This window comes from Balaenoptera borealis (assembly GCF_965194805.1).
Source record: "Balaenoptera borealis genome assembly, chromosome: 1".
Lineage (NCBI taxonomy): Eukaryota > Metazoa > Chordata > Mammalia > Artiodactyla > Balaenopteridae > Balaenoptera > Balaenoptera borealis.
In genome coordinates, this window is record NC_138860.1 from 147,856,839 (window position 1) to 147,880,424 (window position 23,586).

General features: G+C 43.9%; 1 protein-coding gene across 1 annotated transcript in view; it reads right to left on the reverse strand.

Moving 5' to 3' along the window:
• Positions 1 to 23,586, reverse strand: part of LOC309613154 (uncharacterized protein) — a gene marked incomplete at its 5' end in the record, with an annotated part of 177,196 nt that overhangs the window by 127,102 nt on the left and 26,508 nt on the right. Inside the window, one exon of the mRNA XM_082359710.1 lies at positions 15,701 to 19,606. Coding sequence (XP_082215836.1) covers positions 19,567 to 19,606 — 40 coding nt within the window. The 3' untranslated portion in view covers positions 15,701 to 19,566. Of the gene's footprint in view, positions 19,607 to 23,586 lie in introns of the transcript that reaches the window.

The window sequence follows — 23,586 nt, forward strand, 5'->3', positions numbered from 1 at the left end:
TCCGCAACAAGAGAGGCCACGACAGTGAGAGGCCTGCGTACCGCGATGAAGAGTGGCCCCCGCTTGCCACAACTAGAGAAAGCCCTCGCACAGAAACGAAGACCCAACACAGCCAAAAATAAATACATAAATAAAAACATCTGATTGTCTATTAAAAAAAAAAAAAGACCATCATCACGATACCCCTGAGTCACTGAAATGGCAAAGTATATAAAAAAAAAAATACACTGATGATTAATGCACAATACTCTTCATCATATATCATCCCTAAAAATAATAGTAATGTAATGTAAAATATACTAATAATTAATGCACCATATAGCACATAAATTTGATGAAAAACAGCTATCTAATTGCTACCATCGTTTCTGTGAAAGGGCCGCTGAAAGCACGTTGCATGAAAGGGGACAGAGCAGCAGGTGTGGAGGCTGGAAATCAGAGGCAGAAGGATGCTCAGAGGAGGGGCTGAGAGAAGGCTCCGAAGATGCGGGCAAGAGGAGGCTGAAGCCAGAGGAAGGGATCTCCAGGAGGAGGTACGTTAGGCGGGGCGTAGGGGGCGTCTGGGAGGAAGGTGAGTGGGGCATTCTCAGCAGCGCAGCTGGATGCAGAAACTTCGCTTCCTCGTCCCCGGGGCTCGGCTACTCTGCTCTCTGGCTCTGTCTCCCAGGGGCTAATTTGTGGTCTTTGAGGGTTTTCTCCTAAATGTTCTGCCTTATTTTTAATCATGGTTATTCTGCAAAGCAATTCATTCACCCCATGCCCTTCTCATGGAGAGCTAATTTTAAACAAATGAACAAGCCCCTGAAATAAGAATGCACAGGAACGAGGAGGAGGCCCTTACTGAAGGCGGTTAGAGAAAAGGAGACGGCTGGCCGCTTGAGAGTGGTTAAGTGCAGCCTTTCCTATTCTTAATTAAACCGCCTCTTGAAGCCCCATTCAGTCCTGACAGTAGGTGACAGGGACCGTGAAGTGACACTTCGGCCACCGTCACAGCTGTGCCACTGTCCACAAGAGGGCAGTGGTGCATGTGGTCAGAACAAAAGTTCTCCTGATATCAGCATTAGGGACCGTTATAGAAGATCCAGTCAGAGTCAAGGACCAACACACACATACACACGCACACACACACACACACACACACACAAACACGCACACACAAACACACACGCAAACACACATGCACAAACACGCACACACAAAAACACACGCAAACACACATGCACAAACACACACGCACGCCCAAACACACACACACACACGCACACAAACACACACACTTCAGGTGGGGCACTGAAGCTCAGGGCAGAGGCCTCAGCTGTGGTCTCGCAGAAACAAATTGTAGTGCTAGACCTCCTTCCCTACATCAGTGGCTCCCATGTAGAGTTCCTGGTAATATAATTCGGGGTCCCACCCAGACCCAGTAACCCAAACCTCCAGGTGGGTTTCAGGCACCAGTGGTTTTCAAATCATCCCAGGGTGAGGTCCTATTCATCACTGCCTCTCAACACAAGGAATGCAAAAGAAAGGAAAATGTGAGTCTTCTGTACTTTAACAGGTGTCAGAACACCAAATGGTAAAAGGGCAAGAAAATATGCTGTCTTTATGAGAAAATGTGTATGAAACAGTATATAAGTCAAGGTCCCAGCAGAAAACAGATGTCTCGTTCAAACTGGGTAACTTAGGGAAAGCTGATAAAGAAACTACAAAAGTTACAATCAGGGTGTGAAGAAACCACAAGGAACAGTGGACAGACATTTACCTGCAGGCCAAAGCCAGACAAGGAAGTGGTTATTAGACCCAGAGCTAAAGCAGGCTGGGTCGGAAGGACTCTCTCAGTAGAGGGAAGCAACCAAGGGGATAAATCCCCCGACCCACTGTCCTCCACCCTCTGAGCTCCTGCCAGGGCTTCTCATTCAGCCAAACTCAACCAAGGAAGCTACTGACAGAGTCCCTGGATGTCAGGTTCCGGAGACGAGGAGCAGGGTGGCAGGGGATGACAGGATTTAGAGGTACAAGCAATCACACACCATTCAAGCCTGGCCCTTCAACAGAAGCTTCATGAGCAGTACTATATTCAGACACTGTTGGATGCAAAACAATTTTAGTTTAAACCTCTGTGGATGTGGAACAGATATTCTTTGCTGGTTGGAATACAATCTAAGCAAAGTCACTTCTGGGAAAACAAGAATAGAGTTTTAGTTGGACAAAAGAGGAATTCCTAAACACTTTTACTTTTTTAAAATATAGCAATGAGCAACTTTTCTTAGACTTGGACAACAGAAAAAAATTTTCAGGGACTTCCCTGGTAGTCCAGAGGTTAGGACGCCGAGTTTCCACTGCAGGGGGCACAGGTTCGATCCCTGGTTGGGGAACTGAGATCCCGCAAGCCATGAGGCTCAGCCAAAAAAAAAAAAAATTCATTAAGTTACAATACAGTAGGGTTGGTAACGTCTTGGTTGGAACTATGGAACCTCGCTTCTGAGGCTTAGAAAAAAGAAATAAGCTCCTTATATTTATTATAAAATATCTGCCTTTTCAAATAAGTGTCATTTATTACCTCATACTACTCTTTTAAGGTAGTATCCTTATTTACCATCTTACAGATGAGAAAGCTCAAATACAGAGTAGTCAAACCATTCTCAAAAGGTCATCAATAGAGCAGGGGACAAGGGATAAGGCCAGGCTGGCCCTCTGATGCCCCGTCTAGGCCCCCAGCACCAGGGTGTTTATCTGACCCTGGAGGTGGGGTCAGAGGGTTACCGTTAAGAACTCAGCAAAACTGAGTCCCAGCTCTAACATGACTTCACTGGGTGACCTTGGGCCAGTCCCTTCCCTTCTTTGGGCCTCAGTTTCTCTAATCAAAACACCAGCAAGTTGAACTAGACTTGCAGTTTTCAAACATTTTTAGCAGGAGAAATTTTTCAGACACAATCTTACAAGGCAACCAGCAATGTAACAGATTTAGGAGCTGCGTTCTTGTTGAAGAAGCCTCCCCTCACCCTGCTGCTGAAACCCTTGAGGAAATTCTAGGGGACTTTTCAGATTACTTCTAAGTCTGTGTGCTATGAAATATTAGTTCCATGAGATAGTATAAGGATTTGGAGGAAAGGAGCGATCCAAAGCAACACACTGGATTAGCAAAGTTCCACAGATGTCTTTACTGCAGGAATTTTCAGGGCCTTTAAAAAGCACACGTTTCGTCCCTCTCCAAGCTGACGATTTAATATATAGTTGGGGAAACGGTGATCCAGAAAAGTGTTTCTCAATCTTTTTTTAACCACAATTCACAGTCAGAAAGACGATTTATATCATGACCCAAGACACACACACACCCAACGTGTATTGAAATGAATACACCTTTCCTTTCAGTGACACAGAAAAGAGAGTTTCACCAAAACAGTATCTATCTTCATTGCACTCTGATACTGTCTAGTCTATTTTACTTCCTTTTTTAAATGTTTAAATTATGCGTGAGGGTGTACATGAAGGTGTCTGTGTGTGTGACAAGGTCATGATGCAAAATTTATTTCTCACTAAAGGCTACAGTCAAAAAAATGTTTGAAAACTGCTGCCTTGTCAACACTCATTTCTACGACCCCAGTCGTGCAGGCTGCAGGCTGCTTGTGGGTCTCCGAGACACAAATTAACTGATTCTTTTTAGGGCTTAAAACATGGGAGCCTCTGTGCCTCTCTGCACAGCTGAGTTGGGCCAGAGAATGTGGGCAGGATGGAGTGAAGAAAGCTGGCACTGCCCGTGTCTAGGAGGTACAGCTCAGGAACAAAGAGGGAGTTTGTCTCAAGGGATGCCAACCCCACCTCATTCACAGGCTCCAAATTCATTCAGGCTCCGCTGGCCTGCAGGCGTCCCCTGGCCCCGGGGGCCTGCCAGCCACTTCGACAAGGGGTTAGTGTCAGATCTGGGCAGCTCTCCCTGCCCGATGTGATGGGCATTCAGGTCGCCTGTGAGAATCGGAAACGGAGTAGCTCTTGTCAGCTGAAAAACAACATCCTGCCCCCGTCACCCCATGTGCTCCCTGCTCCCACCCCCACCCTCAAGGGGACCCAGGAAACAAACGTATCTGGAGATGTGCGTCCATCGTGGGAAAGGGCACTGACTAGCTGGCCTGGCCACTGTGTGCAGGTTCCTGGGGCTCGTCCCTCTCCGTTCTCCTTCCCTCACCGGTCTCCTTACTTCTTACTCTGAAAGGGCTGCCTTTCCAGAGTGGGCCACCCTAAGCCACACCACCGAGAGAGGAGAAAGGAAACGGAAGAAATTACCCCTTGTGCCAGGCAGCGCCCTGGGTACCTTGCATCATAATCTTGTAGTATCCCCTTTTATACAGATGAGGAGAAAGAGGCTTAGGCAGGCTGCCACTCAAGTCTGTCTAGTTCCGAGGTTCCAGACCTACCAAGCCACAGGGAAGAAGGAGGTAGCAGAACAGCAGATCAAACTGGAGTCAAGTCCAGGGCAGCCTCAGACTTAGGCACAACAGCTGGCCAGCTGCTCACAGAATGAAGTCCGGAGGTGTCTACACAAGGGCAGCCCAATACAGGCACGATGTGAGTCACGAGCTGAACGCTAGGGATGGGGACAATGGTGTAAGAGCACCCATTTTGCAACCACACAGGCTCAGAGTTGGTTTTTGGTTTTTTTTTTAATTAATAGATTATTTTCTAGAGCAGTTTTAAGTTTATAGCAAACCTGAGCAGCAAGTACAGAGTTCTCACGTACCCCTGCCCCCCACACACAGGTAGCCAACCCCACCTCTCACCCCATGACAACATCCCCAACCTGAGTAGTACATTTGCTACAAATGATGAACCTACGCTGATACATCATTATCACCCAAAGCCCACAGTTCACATCAGAGTTCGCTTTTCATGCTGTACATTCTATGAGTTTTGACAACTGTATAATGATGTGTATCCACCATTATAGTACCATACAGAATAGTTTCACTGCCCTAAAAATCCTTCTGTGTGCCACCTATTCATCCCTCATTTACTCCCCCTTGAACCCCTGACAATCACCAATCTTTGTACTGTCTCCATAATTTTCTCTATGAATGGAATTGAATTCATTTAAACTCTCCGAAAGCAAATATCCAGGCCCATATGTTTTCACTGTACAATTCTACCAAATGTTTAAATAAGAATTAGCACTAGTTCTATAAAATCTCTACCAGAAAATAGAAGAGAATAGAATATCTCTCAGTCCACTTTATAAAGCTAATATCACCCTGATATCAAAACCTGATGAAAACAATATAAAAGAAAAAAAAACCCACAGACCAATATTCCTCATGAATATAGATGCAAAAATTCTTAAACTATTAGCAACTAGAATTTGGAAACACATAAAAAGAATTATATACCATGACCAAGTAAGATTTATTCCAGGGATGCAAGGCTGGCTCAGTATTTAAAAATCTACTGTGTTACCAGGCTAAAGATGAAAAATTACACGATCATATCAATTGTAAAAAAAATCTTATGGTGAACTTCAACACTTATTCATGATTTAAAAAAAAAAAACTCTCAGAAAACTAGAGAGGGGAACTTCTCAACTTGATAAAGAGCATCTACAAAAAACCTACAGCTAACATTATACTTAATGGTGAAAGACTGAATGCTTTCTGCCTAAGATAAGAATGAAGGCAAGGATTAACCCTCTTGCCACTCTTATTCAACATCATGCTGGAAGTTTTAGCCAGAGAAATAAGGCAAGAAAAAAAAATAATAAAATGCATATAGATAGAAAAGGAAAACTGTTCCTACTCACAGATGACATAATTGTCTATGTAGAAAATGCCAAGAAACCCACAAAAAAAAAAAAAAAATTAACTCCTAGAACTAATAAGTGAGTTTAGAAAGGTCATAAGATATAACATGAACATACAAAAATCAATTGTATTTCTATAACTAACAAATTAAAATTAAAATACCATTTACAATCACTCAGAAAAAATGAAATCCTTAGGTGTAAATCTAACAAAACATGTACAAGACTTATAGGCTGAAAATTATAAAATGATGGTGAAAGAAATCAAAGAGGTAAATGGGAGACATACAGCATTCATGGATTGAAAGACTCAATATGGTAAATATGTCAGTTCTTCAGATCCATCTGTAGATTTAACGTCATTCTTATCTAAATTCCAGCAAGACTTTGTACAGATATAGAGAAGCTTATACTAAAATTTATATGGGGGACTTCCCTGGTGGTCCAGTGGGTAAGACTCCGCACGCCCAATGCAGGAGGCCCAGGTTCAATCCCTGGTCAGGGAACTAGATCCCTCATGCATGCTGCAACTGAGAAGTCCGCATGCCGCAACTAAAAGATCTCACATGCTGCAACTAAGACCCGGAGCAGCCGAAGTAATTAAATAAATAAATAAATAAAAATAAGTAAATATATATTTTTTAATTTATATGGAAAGGCAGAGGAACTAAAATAGCTAAGACAATTTTTGGAAAAGAATTATAATATGGGAGGAATCAGACTCCCTGCTTTCGGGACTTATTCTATAGTTACAGTAATCAAGTCTGTGTGCTACTGGCAGAGGAAAAGACACATAGATCAATGGGACAGAATAGAGAACCCAGAAACAGACCCACACAAATACACCCAAATGCAGAAGCCATCCAATGGAGGAAAAAGAGGCTTTTCAACAAATGGTGCTGGAGTAATTGACCATCCAAAGAAGGGGGAAATAATGAAACTTGACCCAAATCTCACACCTTATACAAAAAATCAACTCAAGATGGATAATAGACTTTAATGTAAAATGTAAAGCTACAAAACTTGGGGGGGAAACGTAGGAGAAAATCTTCAAGATCTATAAAAGGAAAAATGTATAAAATGTACTTTGTCAACATTAAAAACTTTTGCTCCAGGAAAGACTCTATACAGAGGATGAAAAGACAAACTACAGACTCGGAGAAAATATTTGCAAACCACATATCTGACAAAGGGTAGAATATATAAATCTCGCTCAAAATTCAACAGTTAAAATAAAAAACAAACAACCCAATTAGAAAGTGGCAAAGAGATATGTAGAGACATTTCACTGAAGAGGATATACAGATGGTAAATAAGCATATGAAAAGATGTTTAACATTGTTAACTATTAGGGAGATGCAAATTAAAACCACAGTGAGATAGCGATACAAATCTATCCAAATGGCTAAAATAAAAGGGTGACAACACCAAATGCTGGTAAGGATTCAGAGAAACTGGATCACTCACGCATTGTTAGTCAGATGTAAAATAGTACACAATTCTGGGAAACAGACTGACCATATCTTTAAAAATTAAATATGCAACTACCATGCAAACCAGCAATAGCATTCCTGGGCATTTATTCCAGAAACATGAAAACTTATGTTCATGTAAAAACCTGTACACAAATGTGTATAGCGGCTTTATTTGAAATAGTCAAAAACTAGAAACAACCCAGATGTCCTGCCAATTTTTTTACAAATACCAACAATGCCACTGTAATGACCATTGTTGTGACATGTCTTCCTGTAGGCACAGGAGAGCTTGGCAGACACTGCTGGATGCCTGCCCATAATCCAATCGCACCTTCTAAGGTTATTTCAATGAATGAGACAGACATAATCCCTGTTATTACAGAGCTCACAGTTTTGGAGGAGAGATAGACAAGTAAACAAGTTTATACAATTGATTGTTCGTAACCGGTTGTTATGAAGCCATCAGTTCACTACCACCTCAACCCCAAAAGGTGCCAAACTCAGTAGCTGACTTCACCATTTTGCACAGAGGAGCCTAGGACTCTTTTATATTTTTATGTAAAACTCATCACAAAAATTTCAAAGGACTAGGTGATAGCCCCAGGAACCCTAATTAAATGTCTGACTTAATTAGAAATCCAAATGCTGCTGAGGCTCTCTGATCAATGGAACAAGGAACAGTTTGCCCCTGCCAACTTTAACAATATAATAGCCAGTTATTTAACAGCAAAAGTGAGTTTACCTGGGAATAGTCAATGGAACTGCAATTCCAGATATGAGAACTACGGAAGGAGGACCACAGGCAAATCCAAAGAACAAAGAAAGGGAACTTGCTTTTATAGGGAAAGGGGGCAATTTGGAGGGGCTGTAATAACCAAAGAGTCCATTGGAGGAAGCTGGGAGTCCACAGTATGAAGGTTTCTCATTGGTTGGGCTGCTACAGTCTCTGATTGGCTGGGCTGTACTCTCACAGAGCGTTTTCTTCTTCCTGGTGGATTGTAGAGTAGGCAACACCTTCTTATCAGAGATGTAGGCAGAAGTCTCTTCTTGTTTAGAGTAATTGACATGCATGGTGGGTGTGTGACAGTTCCCCTACAGGTCTGTCCTGACTCCAATTTTAGCTGAGGTTTCTTTAATTAATCCCACACCTGATTTAATCATTTTGTAAAAACACTAGCTTTTCACCCTCTTCTTGGGCCCATGTAAAGTTATTAAGGGCCCATACACTAGAGTCAGATAATCCCAACTTCTCCACTTCTTCACAATAAGTGACCTTTACTTAACTTCCTTAAGCCTCAGTTTCCTCTCTTGCAAGAAGAGACTTAATGAAAGTACCCACCTACTAAGTCAACTGTATAGATTTAAAAAACAATACGTATTAATGCACTTAGCACAATGCCTAGCACACTGCAATTTCTCTATTCCATTATATGATAACAGTGAAACGTTTGGCTTATTCCCTTAGGATGAGTCTAAGGAGTAGAAGTACAAATCAAAGAGTTTAAACATTTTTAAATCTCATGAAACATACCATAAAATTATTTTCTAAGAAGAGCTAATCTACATTCCTGTGAGTTGAGTAGAAAGCACCCATCTCTCCTTTCCTTGCTAGCTTTGTGTGCTCTCATTTTTAAATCTTTGTAATTTAAAATCTGCATATTCCTTTCCTTTGTGTTTCTTTGATTATCAGCAAGGTTGAATGATTTTTTTAAATGTCTGCTAGCTATTTATATTTCCCCCTCTGTAGATTGTTGATTAATATCCTCTACCTATGTAATTATCAGGGTCTTCATTTTTATTGATTTGTAGGAGTTCTTTATATACTAAGAATATTCATTCTTTGCCAGCAGTGTGATGTTTAATAAATACATGCAGAAGGAATGAAGGTAGTTCTACTGCTTTGTCACTAGAATGTGAGTAATGTTTATGAGTTGATGTATGTGATCTTCAAGTCTTTTAATTCTGCATGGATGATAGTGCTACCTTTTTTTCTTTACTAACTACCAATACGTCATCGTCCATCCTCCACAGACCTGAAGATACATCTGAAGATACATCATTTCTAGGGTAGCTATAGTGGATCCCATTGGTGCCCTTTTCCTACCCAGTGAATGTGAGTACTTCTGACAAAATTCTGCTGCCCTCTTCTGAACAGAAGTGCCTTGGACCAAACAAGAGCACCTCACCAGGGAGGTTACACAACTCCCTCCTCCACCCCACCTGTCCACCGACCTCAGACAGTAATTGATTGATATTTGGGTACAAAAGGCCCACTCTCTTACTCTTAGATGAGACTAAGCCTGCAGCACAATTTGTGCTCTAGAGCTTCCCTGTAGGAGCTGACTGAAGCCAGGCTCTGGAGGAAACCACACTTCCCTAACTTTTCTCCTCTGCCCTATGCCATTTCTGTCACTCCCTTCTCCTGAGAGCATTCTCCCAGTAAATCCCTTGAACGAGAATCCCTCTCTCAGGCTCTGCTTCTAGGGAACTCAAACTAAGGCAGCAGCCTTTCCAGGAATAAATATTTCTGTTTGTACCTTTGTTTCCCCAGCGATTCTGAGTCACACATCTTTGTGGCCACCCTGAGCATATAACTACTTGCTTTTCCTTGGTGGTTGAGTAAACCAAGTGGTGAATTATTTCAGTAGCTTGACCAAGGTCATCCAGTATGTTGGTTAATATTTACTGAGACCCCTGAGGCAAAGTGACCTGAATGTGAACTCTGGGCCATTGCTTCACATCCAGCCCTGATGAACTGAAATCTCACATCTCATTCGCCTCCCCAGGGTTAGTTCCTTCTGAGCAGAAATGATGCACACTGACTCTGCACCTCCAGTACTGAAGGTACAGAAAGGGTCTCACCCGGGGGCCCAAGAGGCTGGAATATGCTGGTTTGCACAATCATACAGTCAGAGCTGGAGAATACCATAGTGGTTGTGTAATCATACAGATGGGGAAATTGAGGCCCAGAAAGGTGAACTTACCTATTCAAGGCCAGGCAGCACCATAGTACTGCCACTGCAAGCCATTCTGGCACGGGGTGGGGAAAAATGGGCCGAACCGTAATTTCTTTGCCTTTGATTCCCCCATTATCTCCTAATCTAGCAACCCCCATTCTGTTCCTTCCTGGCTACCCAAGTTCAGCCCATGGTTGTTTGGCCTGAAAGAGACTCCCCTCTACCTCCTCACCAACTTTGCAGCCCTGCTTCACCTGCCTCAATCCGTCTTCTTGGTTCCTACATCCCACACCCCAAGTGCTGCTGGAGAAAATGGCACAGGCCGACTGGTTCACAGCCTCCCCCCTCAGCTGACCCAGACTTTGACAACCTTTTGCTAATTTGTAGTTGGCTCTCCCCCTCATTCCCATCATTGCCCACCCCCTAACACACACTCTGAAAAACTGCTTGAGAAAAGAGAGGTGCCAATGAATGCACCCCCCAGAGCTTTCTCTCCTGCTGCAAGAAAATTTACATCTGCACTCCAGCCCCATCAGCTCCTGCTGCTGTTAGGGAACCATTGACGGAAACTGCCCATCTTCGCCACGCACGATGATAATCGCTTGCCTGAGTTGTCTCACAACACGAGGTCCCGATAAAGAATCGGTGCTGCCACGGAAAACTAACTGGGAGAATTCGGGAGGGGCCAAAAGGAGGAGGGCAGACATGATATGTCCTGCCAACCTCCCCGAATCCTTCGTGCTGGAATCCATCTTGACTAAGAGATGCACACACCATCAGGAAGGACCCTGAGTCAGACCAAATATCGGCCAAGCAAGACGATGGGTCAGAGACAACCCGGAAAATAACCTCATTACCATAAAACCTGAGACTGCATGCCACGTGGCAGAGCAGTTCTCCTGGGTTCCCTTACCCTGCTGCTCTCTGCCTGGACTCCCCTTCCCAATAAAGTCTTTTGCTTTGTCAGTACGTGTGTCTCCTCAGACAATTCATTTCCAAGTGTTAGACAAGAGCGCACTCTCGGGTCCTGGAAGGGGTCCCCCTTCCTGCAGCACTCCCACCTCAGACTTGTTCTTCTTGTCACACTGACTTGCTGGTAGTTCCCTGTGCACACTAGGCTCTTTCTTGCCTTACTGTCTTTGCCCATACAGGTCCCTTCTTCTGGAACATCATCCCCCTCCTGCCTTCTCCCTTCCCTCTTGACTTGGTCCAGGAAGCCTTGTTTGACAGCCTAAGTCCCTCCACGACCAAACGAAGTGGGGTTCCTCCCTGCCTGAGCAGACTGCTGTGTGGATCACCACCAATCCACTTACTGCATTAAAGGAAAATTTATTTCGGTATCCTTCTCCTCCAGGAAGCTGGAAGCTCCAGGCAGCCCAGGGCTGTGGTTTATCCCTGTTTGAAAGGTGTTCTAGCACCTGCACATGGGAAGCTCTCAGTACCTGGTCAAGCCCTGTGCCCTTCCTGTTCAGGTGGTTTCTAGGAACCCCCTGCCTTGTTTCTGTCACCCCCTGAGGTGGTGACAAAACTGTGGCAAATAATGGTAAAACCATTACCCCAACCATGTTGCACCGTTCATTTGGCCACCGTCACAGAAACTGAGCTCAGACACCAGAAGGTGATTTCTAAAAAACTCAAGCCCTTTGTATTTTTAAATACCATGAAGGGGACTCATGCAATAAGAATATGTCTTTACAAAGTTTGCTTTTTCTCTCATCCACGACCCTGATACATTACAGCTGCTTCCATGCCAATGTCTTCAGCTCTCCCCCTCATCTTCCCTCTCACTTGCTTGTCCTTCTGACATCACAGGGGCCTAAAAGAACAAGACCAGCAAAGCCAGAGCCACTGCTGGGGGCAGAGAAAGAGAGGAAGGTGGCATTCTTTTTCTGGGGGTGGGGGCAGGGAACAAGTGGAGTACACTCATTCCGTTTCATGAGTGTATCCTAGTTTACCTATCTATCTGCCTCCTAGTTAGGGTGTTTCTGATGTCTTGCTCCTGTAACATATGTCTCAAAGAACACCTTGGGCCAGAGATGTTTGCCTGAGCACCTCCACTTACTAACTTATTGACTTTTGACCTTGAACAAGTTCCTTATCCTCTGTGTGCCTCAGTTTCCTCAACTGTAAAATGGTAATAATAATTCCTACCTCATAGGGTTGCTGTGAAGATCAAAGGAGGCAAAAAATGAAAAGTACTTAGAATGTTTTTTTTTAAATCACAGTTGTTGTGGTTGTTGATTTGTTATTATCAAGCTTTTATCGCCTGTCTTAACTTCTTATCTGAACACCAGACTGTTACCTTGATTTGGATATCCCGCAGGCATCTCAAATACAGGATATTCAAGATTCTATTATCACCAGACACCACCTCCACCACTTCCTGCCCCACTTTATCACCTACTAACTACCTCTTTCTATATCCTTCCTCTCAGTAGATGCCCCTGCCAAACTCCACTCTCCCAAGTAATACACCTAGGAGATGACCTACCATCGCAATTTCCTTGGGACTGAGGGGGTTCCCAGGACATAGGACTTTCAGGTTTTTTTTGGGTTTTTTTGTTTTTTTAATTTTATTTATTTATTTATGGCTGTGTTGGGGCTTCGTTTCTGTGCGAGGGCTTTCTCTAGTTGCGGCAAGTGGGGGCAACTCTTCATCGCGGCGCGCGGGCCTCTCACTATCGCGGCCTCTCTTGTTGCGGAGCACAGGTTCCAGACGCGCAGGCTCAATAATTGTGGCTCACGGGCCCAGTTGCTCCGCGGCATGTGGGATCTTCCCAGACCAGGGCTCGAACCCGTGTCCCCTGCACTGGCAGGCAGATTCTCAACCACTGTGCCACCAGGGAAGCCCCAGGACTTTCAGTTTTAAAACTGGTAAACTTTGGGACTTCCCTGGTGGTCCAGTGGCTGACTCCATGCTCCCAACGCAGGGGGCCTGGGTTCAATCCCTGGTCAGGGAACTAGATCCCACATGCCACAACTAAGGATCCCACATGCCGCAGCAAAGATCCTGTACACAGCAACAAAGATCGTGTGCCTCAACTAAGACCTGATGCAGCCAAAAAAATAAATATTTTTTTTTAAAAACAAAAACAAACTGGTAAACTTCCACTGCCATATGATCCATCAATCCCACTCCTGGGCATATATCCAGAGAAAACCATAATTCGAAAAGATACATGCACCCCAACGTTCATTGCAGCACTATTTACAATAGCTAACACATGGAAGCAACCTAAATGTCCATTGACAGAAGAATGGATTAAAAGTATGTGGTACATATATACAATGGAATATTACTCGGCCATAAGAAAGAACGAAATGATGTCATTTGCAGCAACATGGATGGACCTAGAGATTGTCATACTGAGTGAAGTAAGTCAGACAGAGAAAGACAAATATTATATGATATCACTTTTATATGGAATCTAAAAAAAATGGTACAAATGAACTTATTTACAAAACAGAAATAGAGTAACAGATGTAGAAAACAAACTTATAGTTACCAGGGGTGGGGAAAGGGGGGGGGGTGAATTGGGAGATTGGGATTGACATATACACACTACTATATATATTATATAATAGATAATAAGGATCTACTGTATAGCACAGAGAACTCTACTCAATACTCTGTAATGACCTGTATGGGAAAAGAATCTAAAAAAGAGTGGATATATGTATATATATAACTGATTCACTTTACTGTACACCTGAAACTAGCACAACATTGTAAATCAACTATGCTCCAATTAAAAAAAAAAAAAAAAAACCGGTAAAGTTCCAGGCAAACCAGGACAAGTTGGTTACCCTAATTCTTGATCCTCACCCCCACGTCCCACATCCATTGGCCACTTACTTCTGTAAGCTCAACCTCCTGAGTCCATCCCTCCATTCCACTACCACCAACCATGCCTTATCCTAGAGCTTCTTGTCTTCTGCCTGTGGTTTCCTTGAATCCACTTTTGCCTCCTTCCTGTCATTTCACCTAGGGTGACTAGAGTGACCTTCCTGAAAGACATAAGTCTAATGGCGTAAATCTCCTACTAGGATTCTTCAATGGCTCCATGGCGCCTGTATGATCAGGCCACCCAAGATGGCTGTTCTCTTGCTCTCTATACCTCCCCATGTAGGAAGTACCCTTCCTGCCTCACCTACACCCCACTCACATGACTGACCTTCTCTCTTCATCAAAGAGCCTAATCAGTAAATGCCTACATACTTGCCCCCAGCCCCAGCTGGTGATTATTCTAATCTTTAGATCTATGATAGCTCATCAAAGGGGTAGTGAGGGATGTGCATGCCCCTCTGCTGGATTCCCTGCTAACCAATGAGATGTCAATTCCCCCTATAACTGGTAACCTCCCTCTCCCCTTGCTGCCCTGTCCTGCCTGCCATCTGGTGGGGAGTCGCGCCAGGACTCTTTTGCTTCAGAGGTGTAAGATCCTCCATCTATTAAATAACTGGTGTCTCTGTCGCTGACTCCGGCTCTTTCTTCAGCTTGAGGCTGGGCAGGTCCAGGGCTTGCAGGCCTGTGAGGTGCAGCCCAAGAGCTCCCCTCACCCTTACTGTTAGTCCCAACTCTTTACCACCATTGCGGTCCTGATATGTCAAAACTCCACTGATAGACCACTATTTATAAGTATTTTCCTATTTTTATAATTCTATATTATTAATAAGCACTCCTTTTGTGTAAAATGATAGTCACAAATGCTCTATTGACCTAATACTCATAACCGTAATGTAAATGAGAACACATTTTGACCAGAATTCCTCTTAAGATGGGTAAACTATCTTTGTTGGCAAAATACAGTGGTAAGTGCTTGGGCTGGGGTTGGTTTGTCTCTCCCATGTGATACAGGGGAGGAATTTATGTGCAGGACAGAAGGAGGAGAGGGAAAGAGACCAGAAAAACGGAGGAATGAACGGAAAGTGGGAGGAGGCAGAGGCTGTGTCTGGGATGTGCCCCAGACCTGGAATACTTGCCCTTGTCCATAGTCAGTAGCATTTTACTAAGTTCATGAAAGAATCAGTGTCTGTGCATTGTTTGTGCAACTTGGTCGGAGGGCTGGACTTTGCATCTGCTTTGATTTAGAGCAGCACAAAGCAGCAAGTGGAGGAAGCGATCAGAACCAGAGAGAAACCATGCAGAAGTCTTGTGATGTCACAGGCCATGGAATTTGGCTTCAGGTCAAGGTTACACAGACTTCCCAGTGATGGGGAGCCCCAGCTGGTACCCAGGTTGCACAACCCCCTTCATCTTCACCTCTGCAAGTCCTGATTTGGGTTCAGGTGTCACAATTCGACCTTGGCACAGAGAGCAGAGGAGAACAACAATCTGTCTTCAGGACGTGTCAGGCCTCAACAAAACTTGACCATCTCCCTCTGACTCTGGGAAAGCCTGAGGAGGCTGTGGCTTTCCACCTCTGTGCTCTGCTCAGGCCTCCCATTCCCCTCACCCTTATCAAATGCATCCATCTTGTAGAGTCATCCTCAGATTTTATCACCAAGGATCCCTGACACTTCTTCTCTCCCTCTCCCCTCTCACCCATATTTTGAAAGATTTTATTGACCAAACTGCATTTACTCACATTTCACCCATTTTCCCATATTTTGGCAATCAAATGCTGTATAATGGTCAATGGAGATTTCTGATTTGCTTGAGATAATAAAATTAGTGCTGAATTGATATAACTCCAGATTAGAGCAAAGAAGCTTTATAGTTTAATAACAGCTAATGTTTACAGATAACTTACCATGTGCTGGGGCAGTAACCCATTGAGGTAGGCATTATTATTAACCCAGTTTTACAGACAAGGAAACAGAAGAGATTAGTTTGCCCAGCATCACTTAGCAAGTAGGTAACAAGCCTGGGGTTCAAATTCAGGTGAGCTGATAACAGAGCCAAACTTAACTATCCTTAACTATTGCCAACGTGATTAAACCTGCTTTTAAAATACATAATTTCCATCATGTTCTGTGAAATACAGCACAAATTTGGAGCTCCTGTATCACTATCCCTAGGAGTCCTAACATTCCAGGTGAGGAAACACGATAATAAACAAATCCCTCTCAAGATAGTCATCACTTTTTGTTTCAGTGTTTTCAAGAAGCTAGTTTTACAACTTAAAACTAGATAGTTTTAAAAAATCTATCTCCTTTTTTTAAACTTGTTCAACGTGCTTTCTTTTTTTTTAAATTTATTTATTTATTTTATTTATTTTTGGCTGTGTTGGGTCTTCGTTTCTGTGCGAGGGCTTTCTCTAGTTGAGGCAAGTGGGGGCCACTCTTCATCACGGTGCGCGGGCCTCTCACTGTTGCGGCCTCTCTTTGTTGTGGAGCACAGGCTCCAGACGCGCAGGCTCAGTAGTTGTGGCTCATGGGCCTAGTTGCTCTGTGGCATGTGGGATCTTCCCAGACCAGGGCTCGAACCCGTGTGCCCTTCACTGGCAGGCAGATTCTCAACCACTGTGCCACCAGGGAAGCCCTCTTTCTTTTTTTTTAATTGAATGCTATAAACTACTCTACCCCAAAATACAACAGAGGCTTCGTATGCTAATCATTTGCATAACTCTGAATATTTCTCTTCCCTATTGGAATACAGATACCAATTTTCTCTAGCTTTGAGAAGTGTGTGTATACTCTTTGTGGTACTATTTTGCATTCTGTCCTTTTTACTAAATATAGTTTCAGATGTTCTCCGCTGACATGATTCATGTATTGGTCTTTTGAAGTTTGTTCTGTTATGTTAATGTGTGGCAGCTGGCCACTTTACTGTCCAATCTGGGGCCATAGGGCTATGTGATGAGTATGAGCTATAAAGATTTGGGGGCTTTTGTTTTGTTTTAACAACTGACCTTCTTTTCTTTTTAAAATTTTTTACTTAGGACATTTTCTCAGAAGTGGGACTGCCAGTCCCAAGAGTAGCAAGGCATATCAGGGAAAATATGGCCATTGGAGTTAGGCCTCTATTTGAATCCTTTCCTCGTCACTTACTCTCAGGTGGCTTCAGACATGTTGCTTAATCTCTTCCTAAGCGTCATAGATAGAATGGTAATAATACTATCCCCACAGGGTAGTCACAAGGATTAACAATAAAATAAAAGACATCAAACATATAATATACCCTAATTAAATGGAGGCAGCTGTTGTATTACTAATTTAAGGCTTTTTTTTTGCAAGTTTACTTTCCAGCTTGTACAATAAATAGCTTAATTATTAATTAAGACTTAATAATTGAGATTGATCGTGGTTTAATGTTTTCTCTTTAAGGTTTTTTCTGATTGTTTTGTTTTGTTTTGTTTTGTTTTTTAAGGCTGCACCATGCGGCATGTGGGATCTTAGTTCCCCAACCAGGGATCGAACCCATGCCCCCTGTATTGGGAGTGCGGAGTCATAACCACCAGACTGCCAGGGAATCCCCTAAGGTATTTTCTTTGCCACTGGGCCTCCCAGAGACAGCACATCTTAATTCAAATGTCAACAGTGGAATTTATCAGCTAATAATGAACTATGGAGGGGAGGCTAGTAATAATATCACCTGTGGCTTCCCTTCACATCCATGCCATGTTAATAGCTACCATTTATTGGTCACTATCTACATGCCAGGCATAGCACAAAAAGCTGTATTGTGTTTTCTGACTTAATCTTCACAGCCCTATGGGTTATGAATCACAACGACCATTTTTAAAGATGAGAAAACTGAGTCACAATGAGGTTATATAAACTGTATGAGGCAGTACAGATAGAAGAGGCTGCAGTTGGTTTCACACCCAGGTCTACGTGACTCCAACATGACTCCATGTTCTCTCTGTCACATCAGGCTGCTTCCCAGTGAACTGGATAAGTAACTATAAAGTGATCATTAACGTGTCAACATGCAGGGAATATTCTGGATCATGCTTGGATCTCTCTAGAATCCACTGTTTTGATGATCATTCTTTGCTTTGGAGTCTACATGACTCCAAAGCTCATGTTCTCTCTGTCACATCAGGCTGCTTCCCAGTGAACTGGATAAGTAACTATTAAGTAATCATTAACGTGTCAACATGCAGGGAATATTCTGGATCATGCTTGGATCTCTCTAGAATCCACTGTTTTGATGATCATTCTTTGCTTTGGAGTCTACATGACTCCAAAGCTCATGTTCTCTCTGTCACATCAGGCTGCTTCCCAGTGAACTGGATAAGTAACTATAAAGTAATCATTAATGTGTCAACATGCAGGGAATATTCTGGATCATGCTTGGATCTCTCTGGAGTCTACTGTTTTGATGATCATTCTTTGCTAGACCCCTACACTGGAAATCATAATGTAATTTGATATTATCATCCTCAAGGCAAAAATTTCAACTCCCCTATCTTCAGCTTTAAGCCCACCTCTGCTATTACTCACCTTGGGCAAGTTTCTTAACTTCCTTCACCCTCAACTTTCTAATCTATAAAGTGGGAATAATAATAGAGCCCCACTTAAAGGGCTATAATTTTAAAAATTAAATGAGCTAATATATGGACAAATCCCTAGTACAATACCTGGGACCTAGTAAGTATCTAATAAATGTTACCTATTATTATAAAAATAATAGATTATTATTAAATGAGGAAGTAACCTATTTCCAGCTTAGATGTCCTTGCTGTGATCTCTTTCCTCCCCTACATGCTTCCCACCTCATATCACCCTTGGTACAAAAGCTATTTGGAGACTATTTCTGCCCAAGGATAGGAATGTGGGAAGACAGCAAAATGAAAGCAATCAGGCTATAAAAATTCCTCTTTGCCAAGATGGCTCTGAGCCAGGCCTGCTGGCAGTCAGAATGTATGAACCAAGGGGAGATGAAGGGTACAGTTGCCTTCAGAAAATGCCACTGCCAGGATCAATCTCTGGCCTGGAGTCAGAGCTCTCTTCCTCAGTGACAGGGCAAGCTGGACTGGACAAGCAGCCTCTGTTGCCCCAGAGGCCACCGCAGAGGTCAGGCCCTAATCCCCAAGTATCACCCAGCCTGGCACTCCCACCAGCAGAGTGAGGACAGAGCCAGGGCCACCAGGTCGGTCCCCTGTCACAGGGCTGGACATTCTGGGCCAGGATGTAACACACCCATTCCCAAGCAGGCCAGAGGGGTGCTTCCCCAACGTACCTAGAGGCAAGGTAACAAGGGTGAGTCATCAGAATAGTCATGACCAAGCCAAAGGCAAGGGCCGGAAAGAGAATCCAACCTTCCAGATAAAGGAAAAGCAAGTGAAAAGGTCCTCAGGGAGGAGGGCGGGTGAAGAGTAAACAGAAAGGCACCGTGAGCAGGACAGCAGAGAGCCAGGGCAAGAATGGTTCCAGGTGAGGCATGAGGCGGCAGACTAGGCCCTCAGGATCTTCTGGCTGTACCGAACATTTTCATTTTCACCCTAAAGTAAATGGAACATTTTAAGCAGAGAGACGTGATTAGATTTACATTTTTTTAAACGATTCACTCAACAAACACTCTTGAGCACCTACAACAAATTATGCAAGATACTAAGAAGAGACTGTGGAAAAAATAACACTTACTGAGCACTCAGTTTTGCAGGGCAGTAAGACTAATCACCAAAATGATCATCATACCATGTGGAAAGTTAATGCTTCATAAGAAAAGCTTTGTAAATGGAGTATATGTGATTCAAAGGCAGAAGAGGGTGTTTCTAAATGAGGGATATGGAAAACTTCATGTAGAAGGTGGAAGAGGCATTTATACATGTGGGTATAATGTAGCCTAGTGTAGTGCAGACATTGTAGAGTGTTGACACTAGTGTCTGATGGCCTGCGCCCAAAGCCTGGCTCTAGCACTTACATAAGAGTTGTGAGACCTTGGGGCTTCCCTGGTGGTGCAGTGGTTAAGAATCTGCCTGCCAGTGCAGGTAAACACTGTTTCCTTGGATAGTGCTCAAGGAGAATTGCTGTCTTTAAAAGCACATCTCAGGACTTCCCTGGTGGTGCAGTGGTTAAGAATCCGCCTGCCAATGCAGAGGACACGGGTTTGATCCCTGGTCCGGGAAGATCCCACATAAAGATCCCACGTAAAGACACGGAGGGCTTGAAAGCGGAAGAGCAAAGCAGCTTCACTTGGCTGGAGACAAAGTGTGTTAGAAGAACTATGTAGTCAAGAAGGGTATTAACACTTTTTGAATGTTTACCAGGTACCAGAACTCTACACACATTAATACATTTAATCTTCACAACAACCCCACAAGGAAGGTGGGATTTCTTTCATTTTGCACACAAGGAATTTGGTGCTCTAAGACGTTGAGCAGCTTGACCAAGTTTGTAACTGGAAGAGAGAGGAACTGAACCCGAAACATCTCACTCCAAATTTCACACCTGCTCCACTCTGACCACACTTACGCTGCCCCCCCACCACACACACACACCACCAGAATGGGACAGCATCTTCTTCTGAGCGAATGCCCCACGTTCCCCAAGCACATACGGCTTTGATCACTGAGGACATTCCAGAGCCTGATCCACGCCTGGGAAGGTAGTTCTGAAAAAGGTACTCCAAAAACACTTTGAGCAAAAAGACATTGTCAGACCAAGTACAATGCCTTCCAAAGGGGGCTCTTTGAGGAGTTCCACATTCATTTGGATGTGCAAGATCTCTAGTGGTGGGCTTCCCTGGTGGCTCAGTGGTTGAGAGTCTGCCTGCCAGTGCAGGGGACCCGGGTTCAAGCCCTGGTCTGGGAGTAACCCACATGCCGTGGAGCAACTAGGCCCGTGAGCCACAATTACTGAGCCTGCGCGTCTGGTGCCTGTGCTCCGCAACAACAGAGGCCGTGATGATGAGAGGCCCGTACACCGCGATGAAGAGTGGCCCCCACTTGCCGCAACTAGAGAAAGCCCTCACACAGAAACGAAGACCCAACACAGTCATAAATAAAAATAAAATAAATAAATAAAAATAAAATAAAATAAAAAAAAAAGATCTCTGGTGGTTTTTAAAGCATCAGTCATGTTACTTTACATTCACACCTCTGTGTTACCTTGGAATGGTAGCAAATTAAGCCGGAATCAGCTATTCACACTGAATGATTTTATAAAGCTTGCCTCGTTCCCACAGCTCGGCTACTTTAAATGCAAGCTACTTGCCTAAGGAAGCAGATATGGTGGAAACTGCATTAAAAGAAGGTGCCATAAATCAACTCCAAGATCCTGGACCCTTTCCTTCCAGAATTCCCTTTTCATTGATTCTCCTAGTTCTCAGTCAAGTTAAAAAAAAAAAAAAAGATATTGCAGAGTATGGGCAAGAAAATGTTACTTCTGTCCAAAAAGAACCACTAATGACTGAAATGTGCCTTTTATATGGTAGAGGAGTAAATTCTACCAGGAGAAAACAAACAAACAAACCAGCATGTCTTTGAGAATGAAAATCGACAGTTGAGAGAGAACTGACATTTGGCTAGTTTAAAAATAGATCCTCCAATAGAAAGAGCATCTGCTAAAAATACAAACCAGCACAGGCCCTGCTGCACTCTGAACAGGTTATTAGGCTACTCAAAAATGCCCTATTTTTAGGGCTGTGGAGCCAGGAAACACAGGCTGGCTTCAGTGGCTCAAATAAACACGTAAGACAAGGACACGCAGAGTAGTCTCCCAAGTACCTAGAAGTAAGGAGTTGTAATACCGAACAAAGTCTTCTGAGGCAAAACGATGATGTCGTAGCTTTTCTATGCTGCTGAGGTTAATGGAAAGGGGTGTGAGGTGATGACTGGATCCATTCTCATTTTGCTGGTGGATGCATGCATTGTTAGCATTGAAGGGACCGTCGAGACTGCCTAGTACCGGGCATTCGATTTGATTGGCTGCCCGGGATCTGAACCCTCTGATTCCTCCCCTGGGGAACTCTCCATTTCAGGAGGGTTGATGGCCAACAGAGCCTGCCTCCCTCTCTAGGAAGCTGTTTTCCAGTCTGCCATAGTCGTCCCCCGCCTCCATCCCCACACCTGCCCCCGCACACCAAGCTCAGGATGTCAGATGCACCTGCTCAGGTTTTTGAGTCAGAAACTAATGACACAAAGGAAAGAAAGCAGAGCATTCTTTCCGAGAGTAACAGCAAAGGCAGCAACATCCAGCTCCCAAGGGCAGCACAGACAGTGGTGCCAACAGGGGTGTCCCTTGCCCACTCCCGGCAGGGGCACAAGCTGTGTCGCTCAGCGTTCAATGGCCCGGTGGGTAGCTGTGCTGGCTTCGAGGGAGTCTGGCCCCTCACTGAGATGCTGGCCTCGGTTCTGCCCGTTCAGTCTTCCCTGGTCTTACCAGTTCTCTCCGTCTGGTTCTTCAAGCTTGCTAGGAATCCTGTGAGCTGGCCAACAGCCCTTCAATCAGTTCATTTTCTGTTGAAATTGCCCAGGGGCAATATTTGTTCTTTGCAGCTAAGAGCCCTGACTGCTATAGTAATCCAACTCTGTTATTTTACAGGTGAAATTAAGAATGAGAGGGAAAAACACACAGCTAGTTAGCATCAAATCCAGGCCTCAAAAGCAAGTCTCCTGGCAGAGTCTGGGCACTTGCTCCCTCAAGGCGCAGCCTTACAGAGGCTCAGAGGGCACCTGTGGACATGCCCTCTGTCCCTGACAGGCCCTTTCCGTTCTTTCCTGCCCAGAGGTCACCACTGTCATGGCCCACCCATCTAATTGTCTACGTCTTTTCCGAGTCATTCCAAATGTCATAACCCACCTGCCCTCGGTCACTTTCCCCCTGAGCCCTTCCAGGTTACAAAGTCTCCTTTCTTCCAAAACATATTTACTGAGTACCTACCATGTGCCTGACACTACCCTAAGCACTAGGGTTCCCATAGTGAGAAAGCAAAAATGGACTCGGATATCACGAGTATTACGGTATAGAGGGAAAGACAGGTATGAATCAAATAATCAGGCAAGCATATAATTACAAACTTATTATAAGCATAAGCTGTTATGACTGCATATAACGGAGAGGTCTTATCTAGTCTAGAATTCAAGAAAAACTCCCTGAGAAGGTAGTGTTTGAAATGAGATTGAAAATCAATTAAGTTCATTTGGTGAAAAGAGGGGAGGGAGAATTCTAGGGAGAAGGATGAGCACTCCACTGGTCCTGAAACAGAAGCACAAAAGTAGGCAGCACAAAAGAAAGACAGTGTGTCAGAGCAGGGGGTAGAGTGAAAAGAGCTGGGCTGAGACGTGGGAGGATGGAGCTGGGTCATTCAGGGCCTTAGGCCTTGTTAAGGATTTTGCTCGGGGCAGCAGGCAGCCGCTGAATGATTTTAAGCAGAGGAAAGACGCAGGTCATGCTGTATTTGGAAAAGATGGCTGTGGCTGCCCTGTGGAGAATGAATTGGAGAAGAGACGACAGTGAACATATGCAAACAAATTAGCAG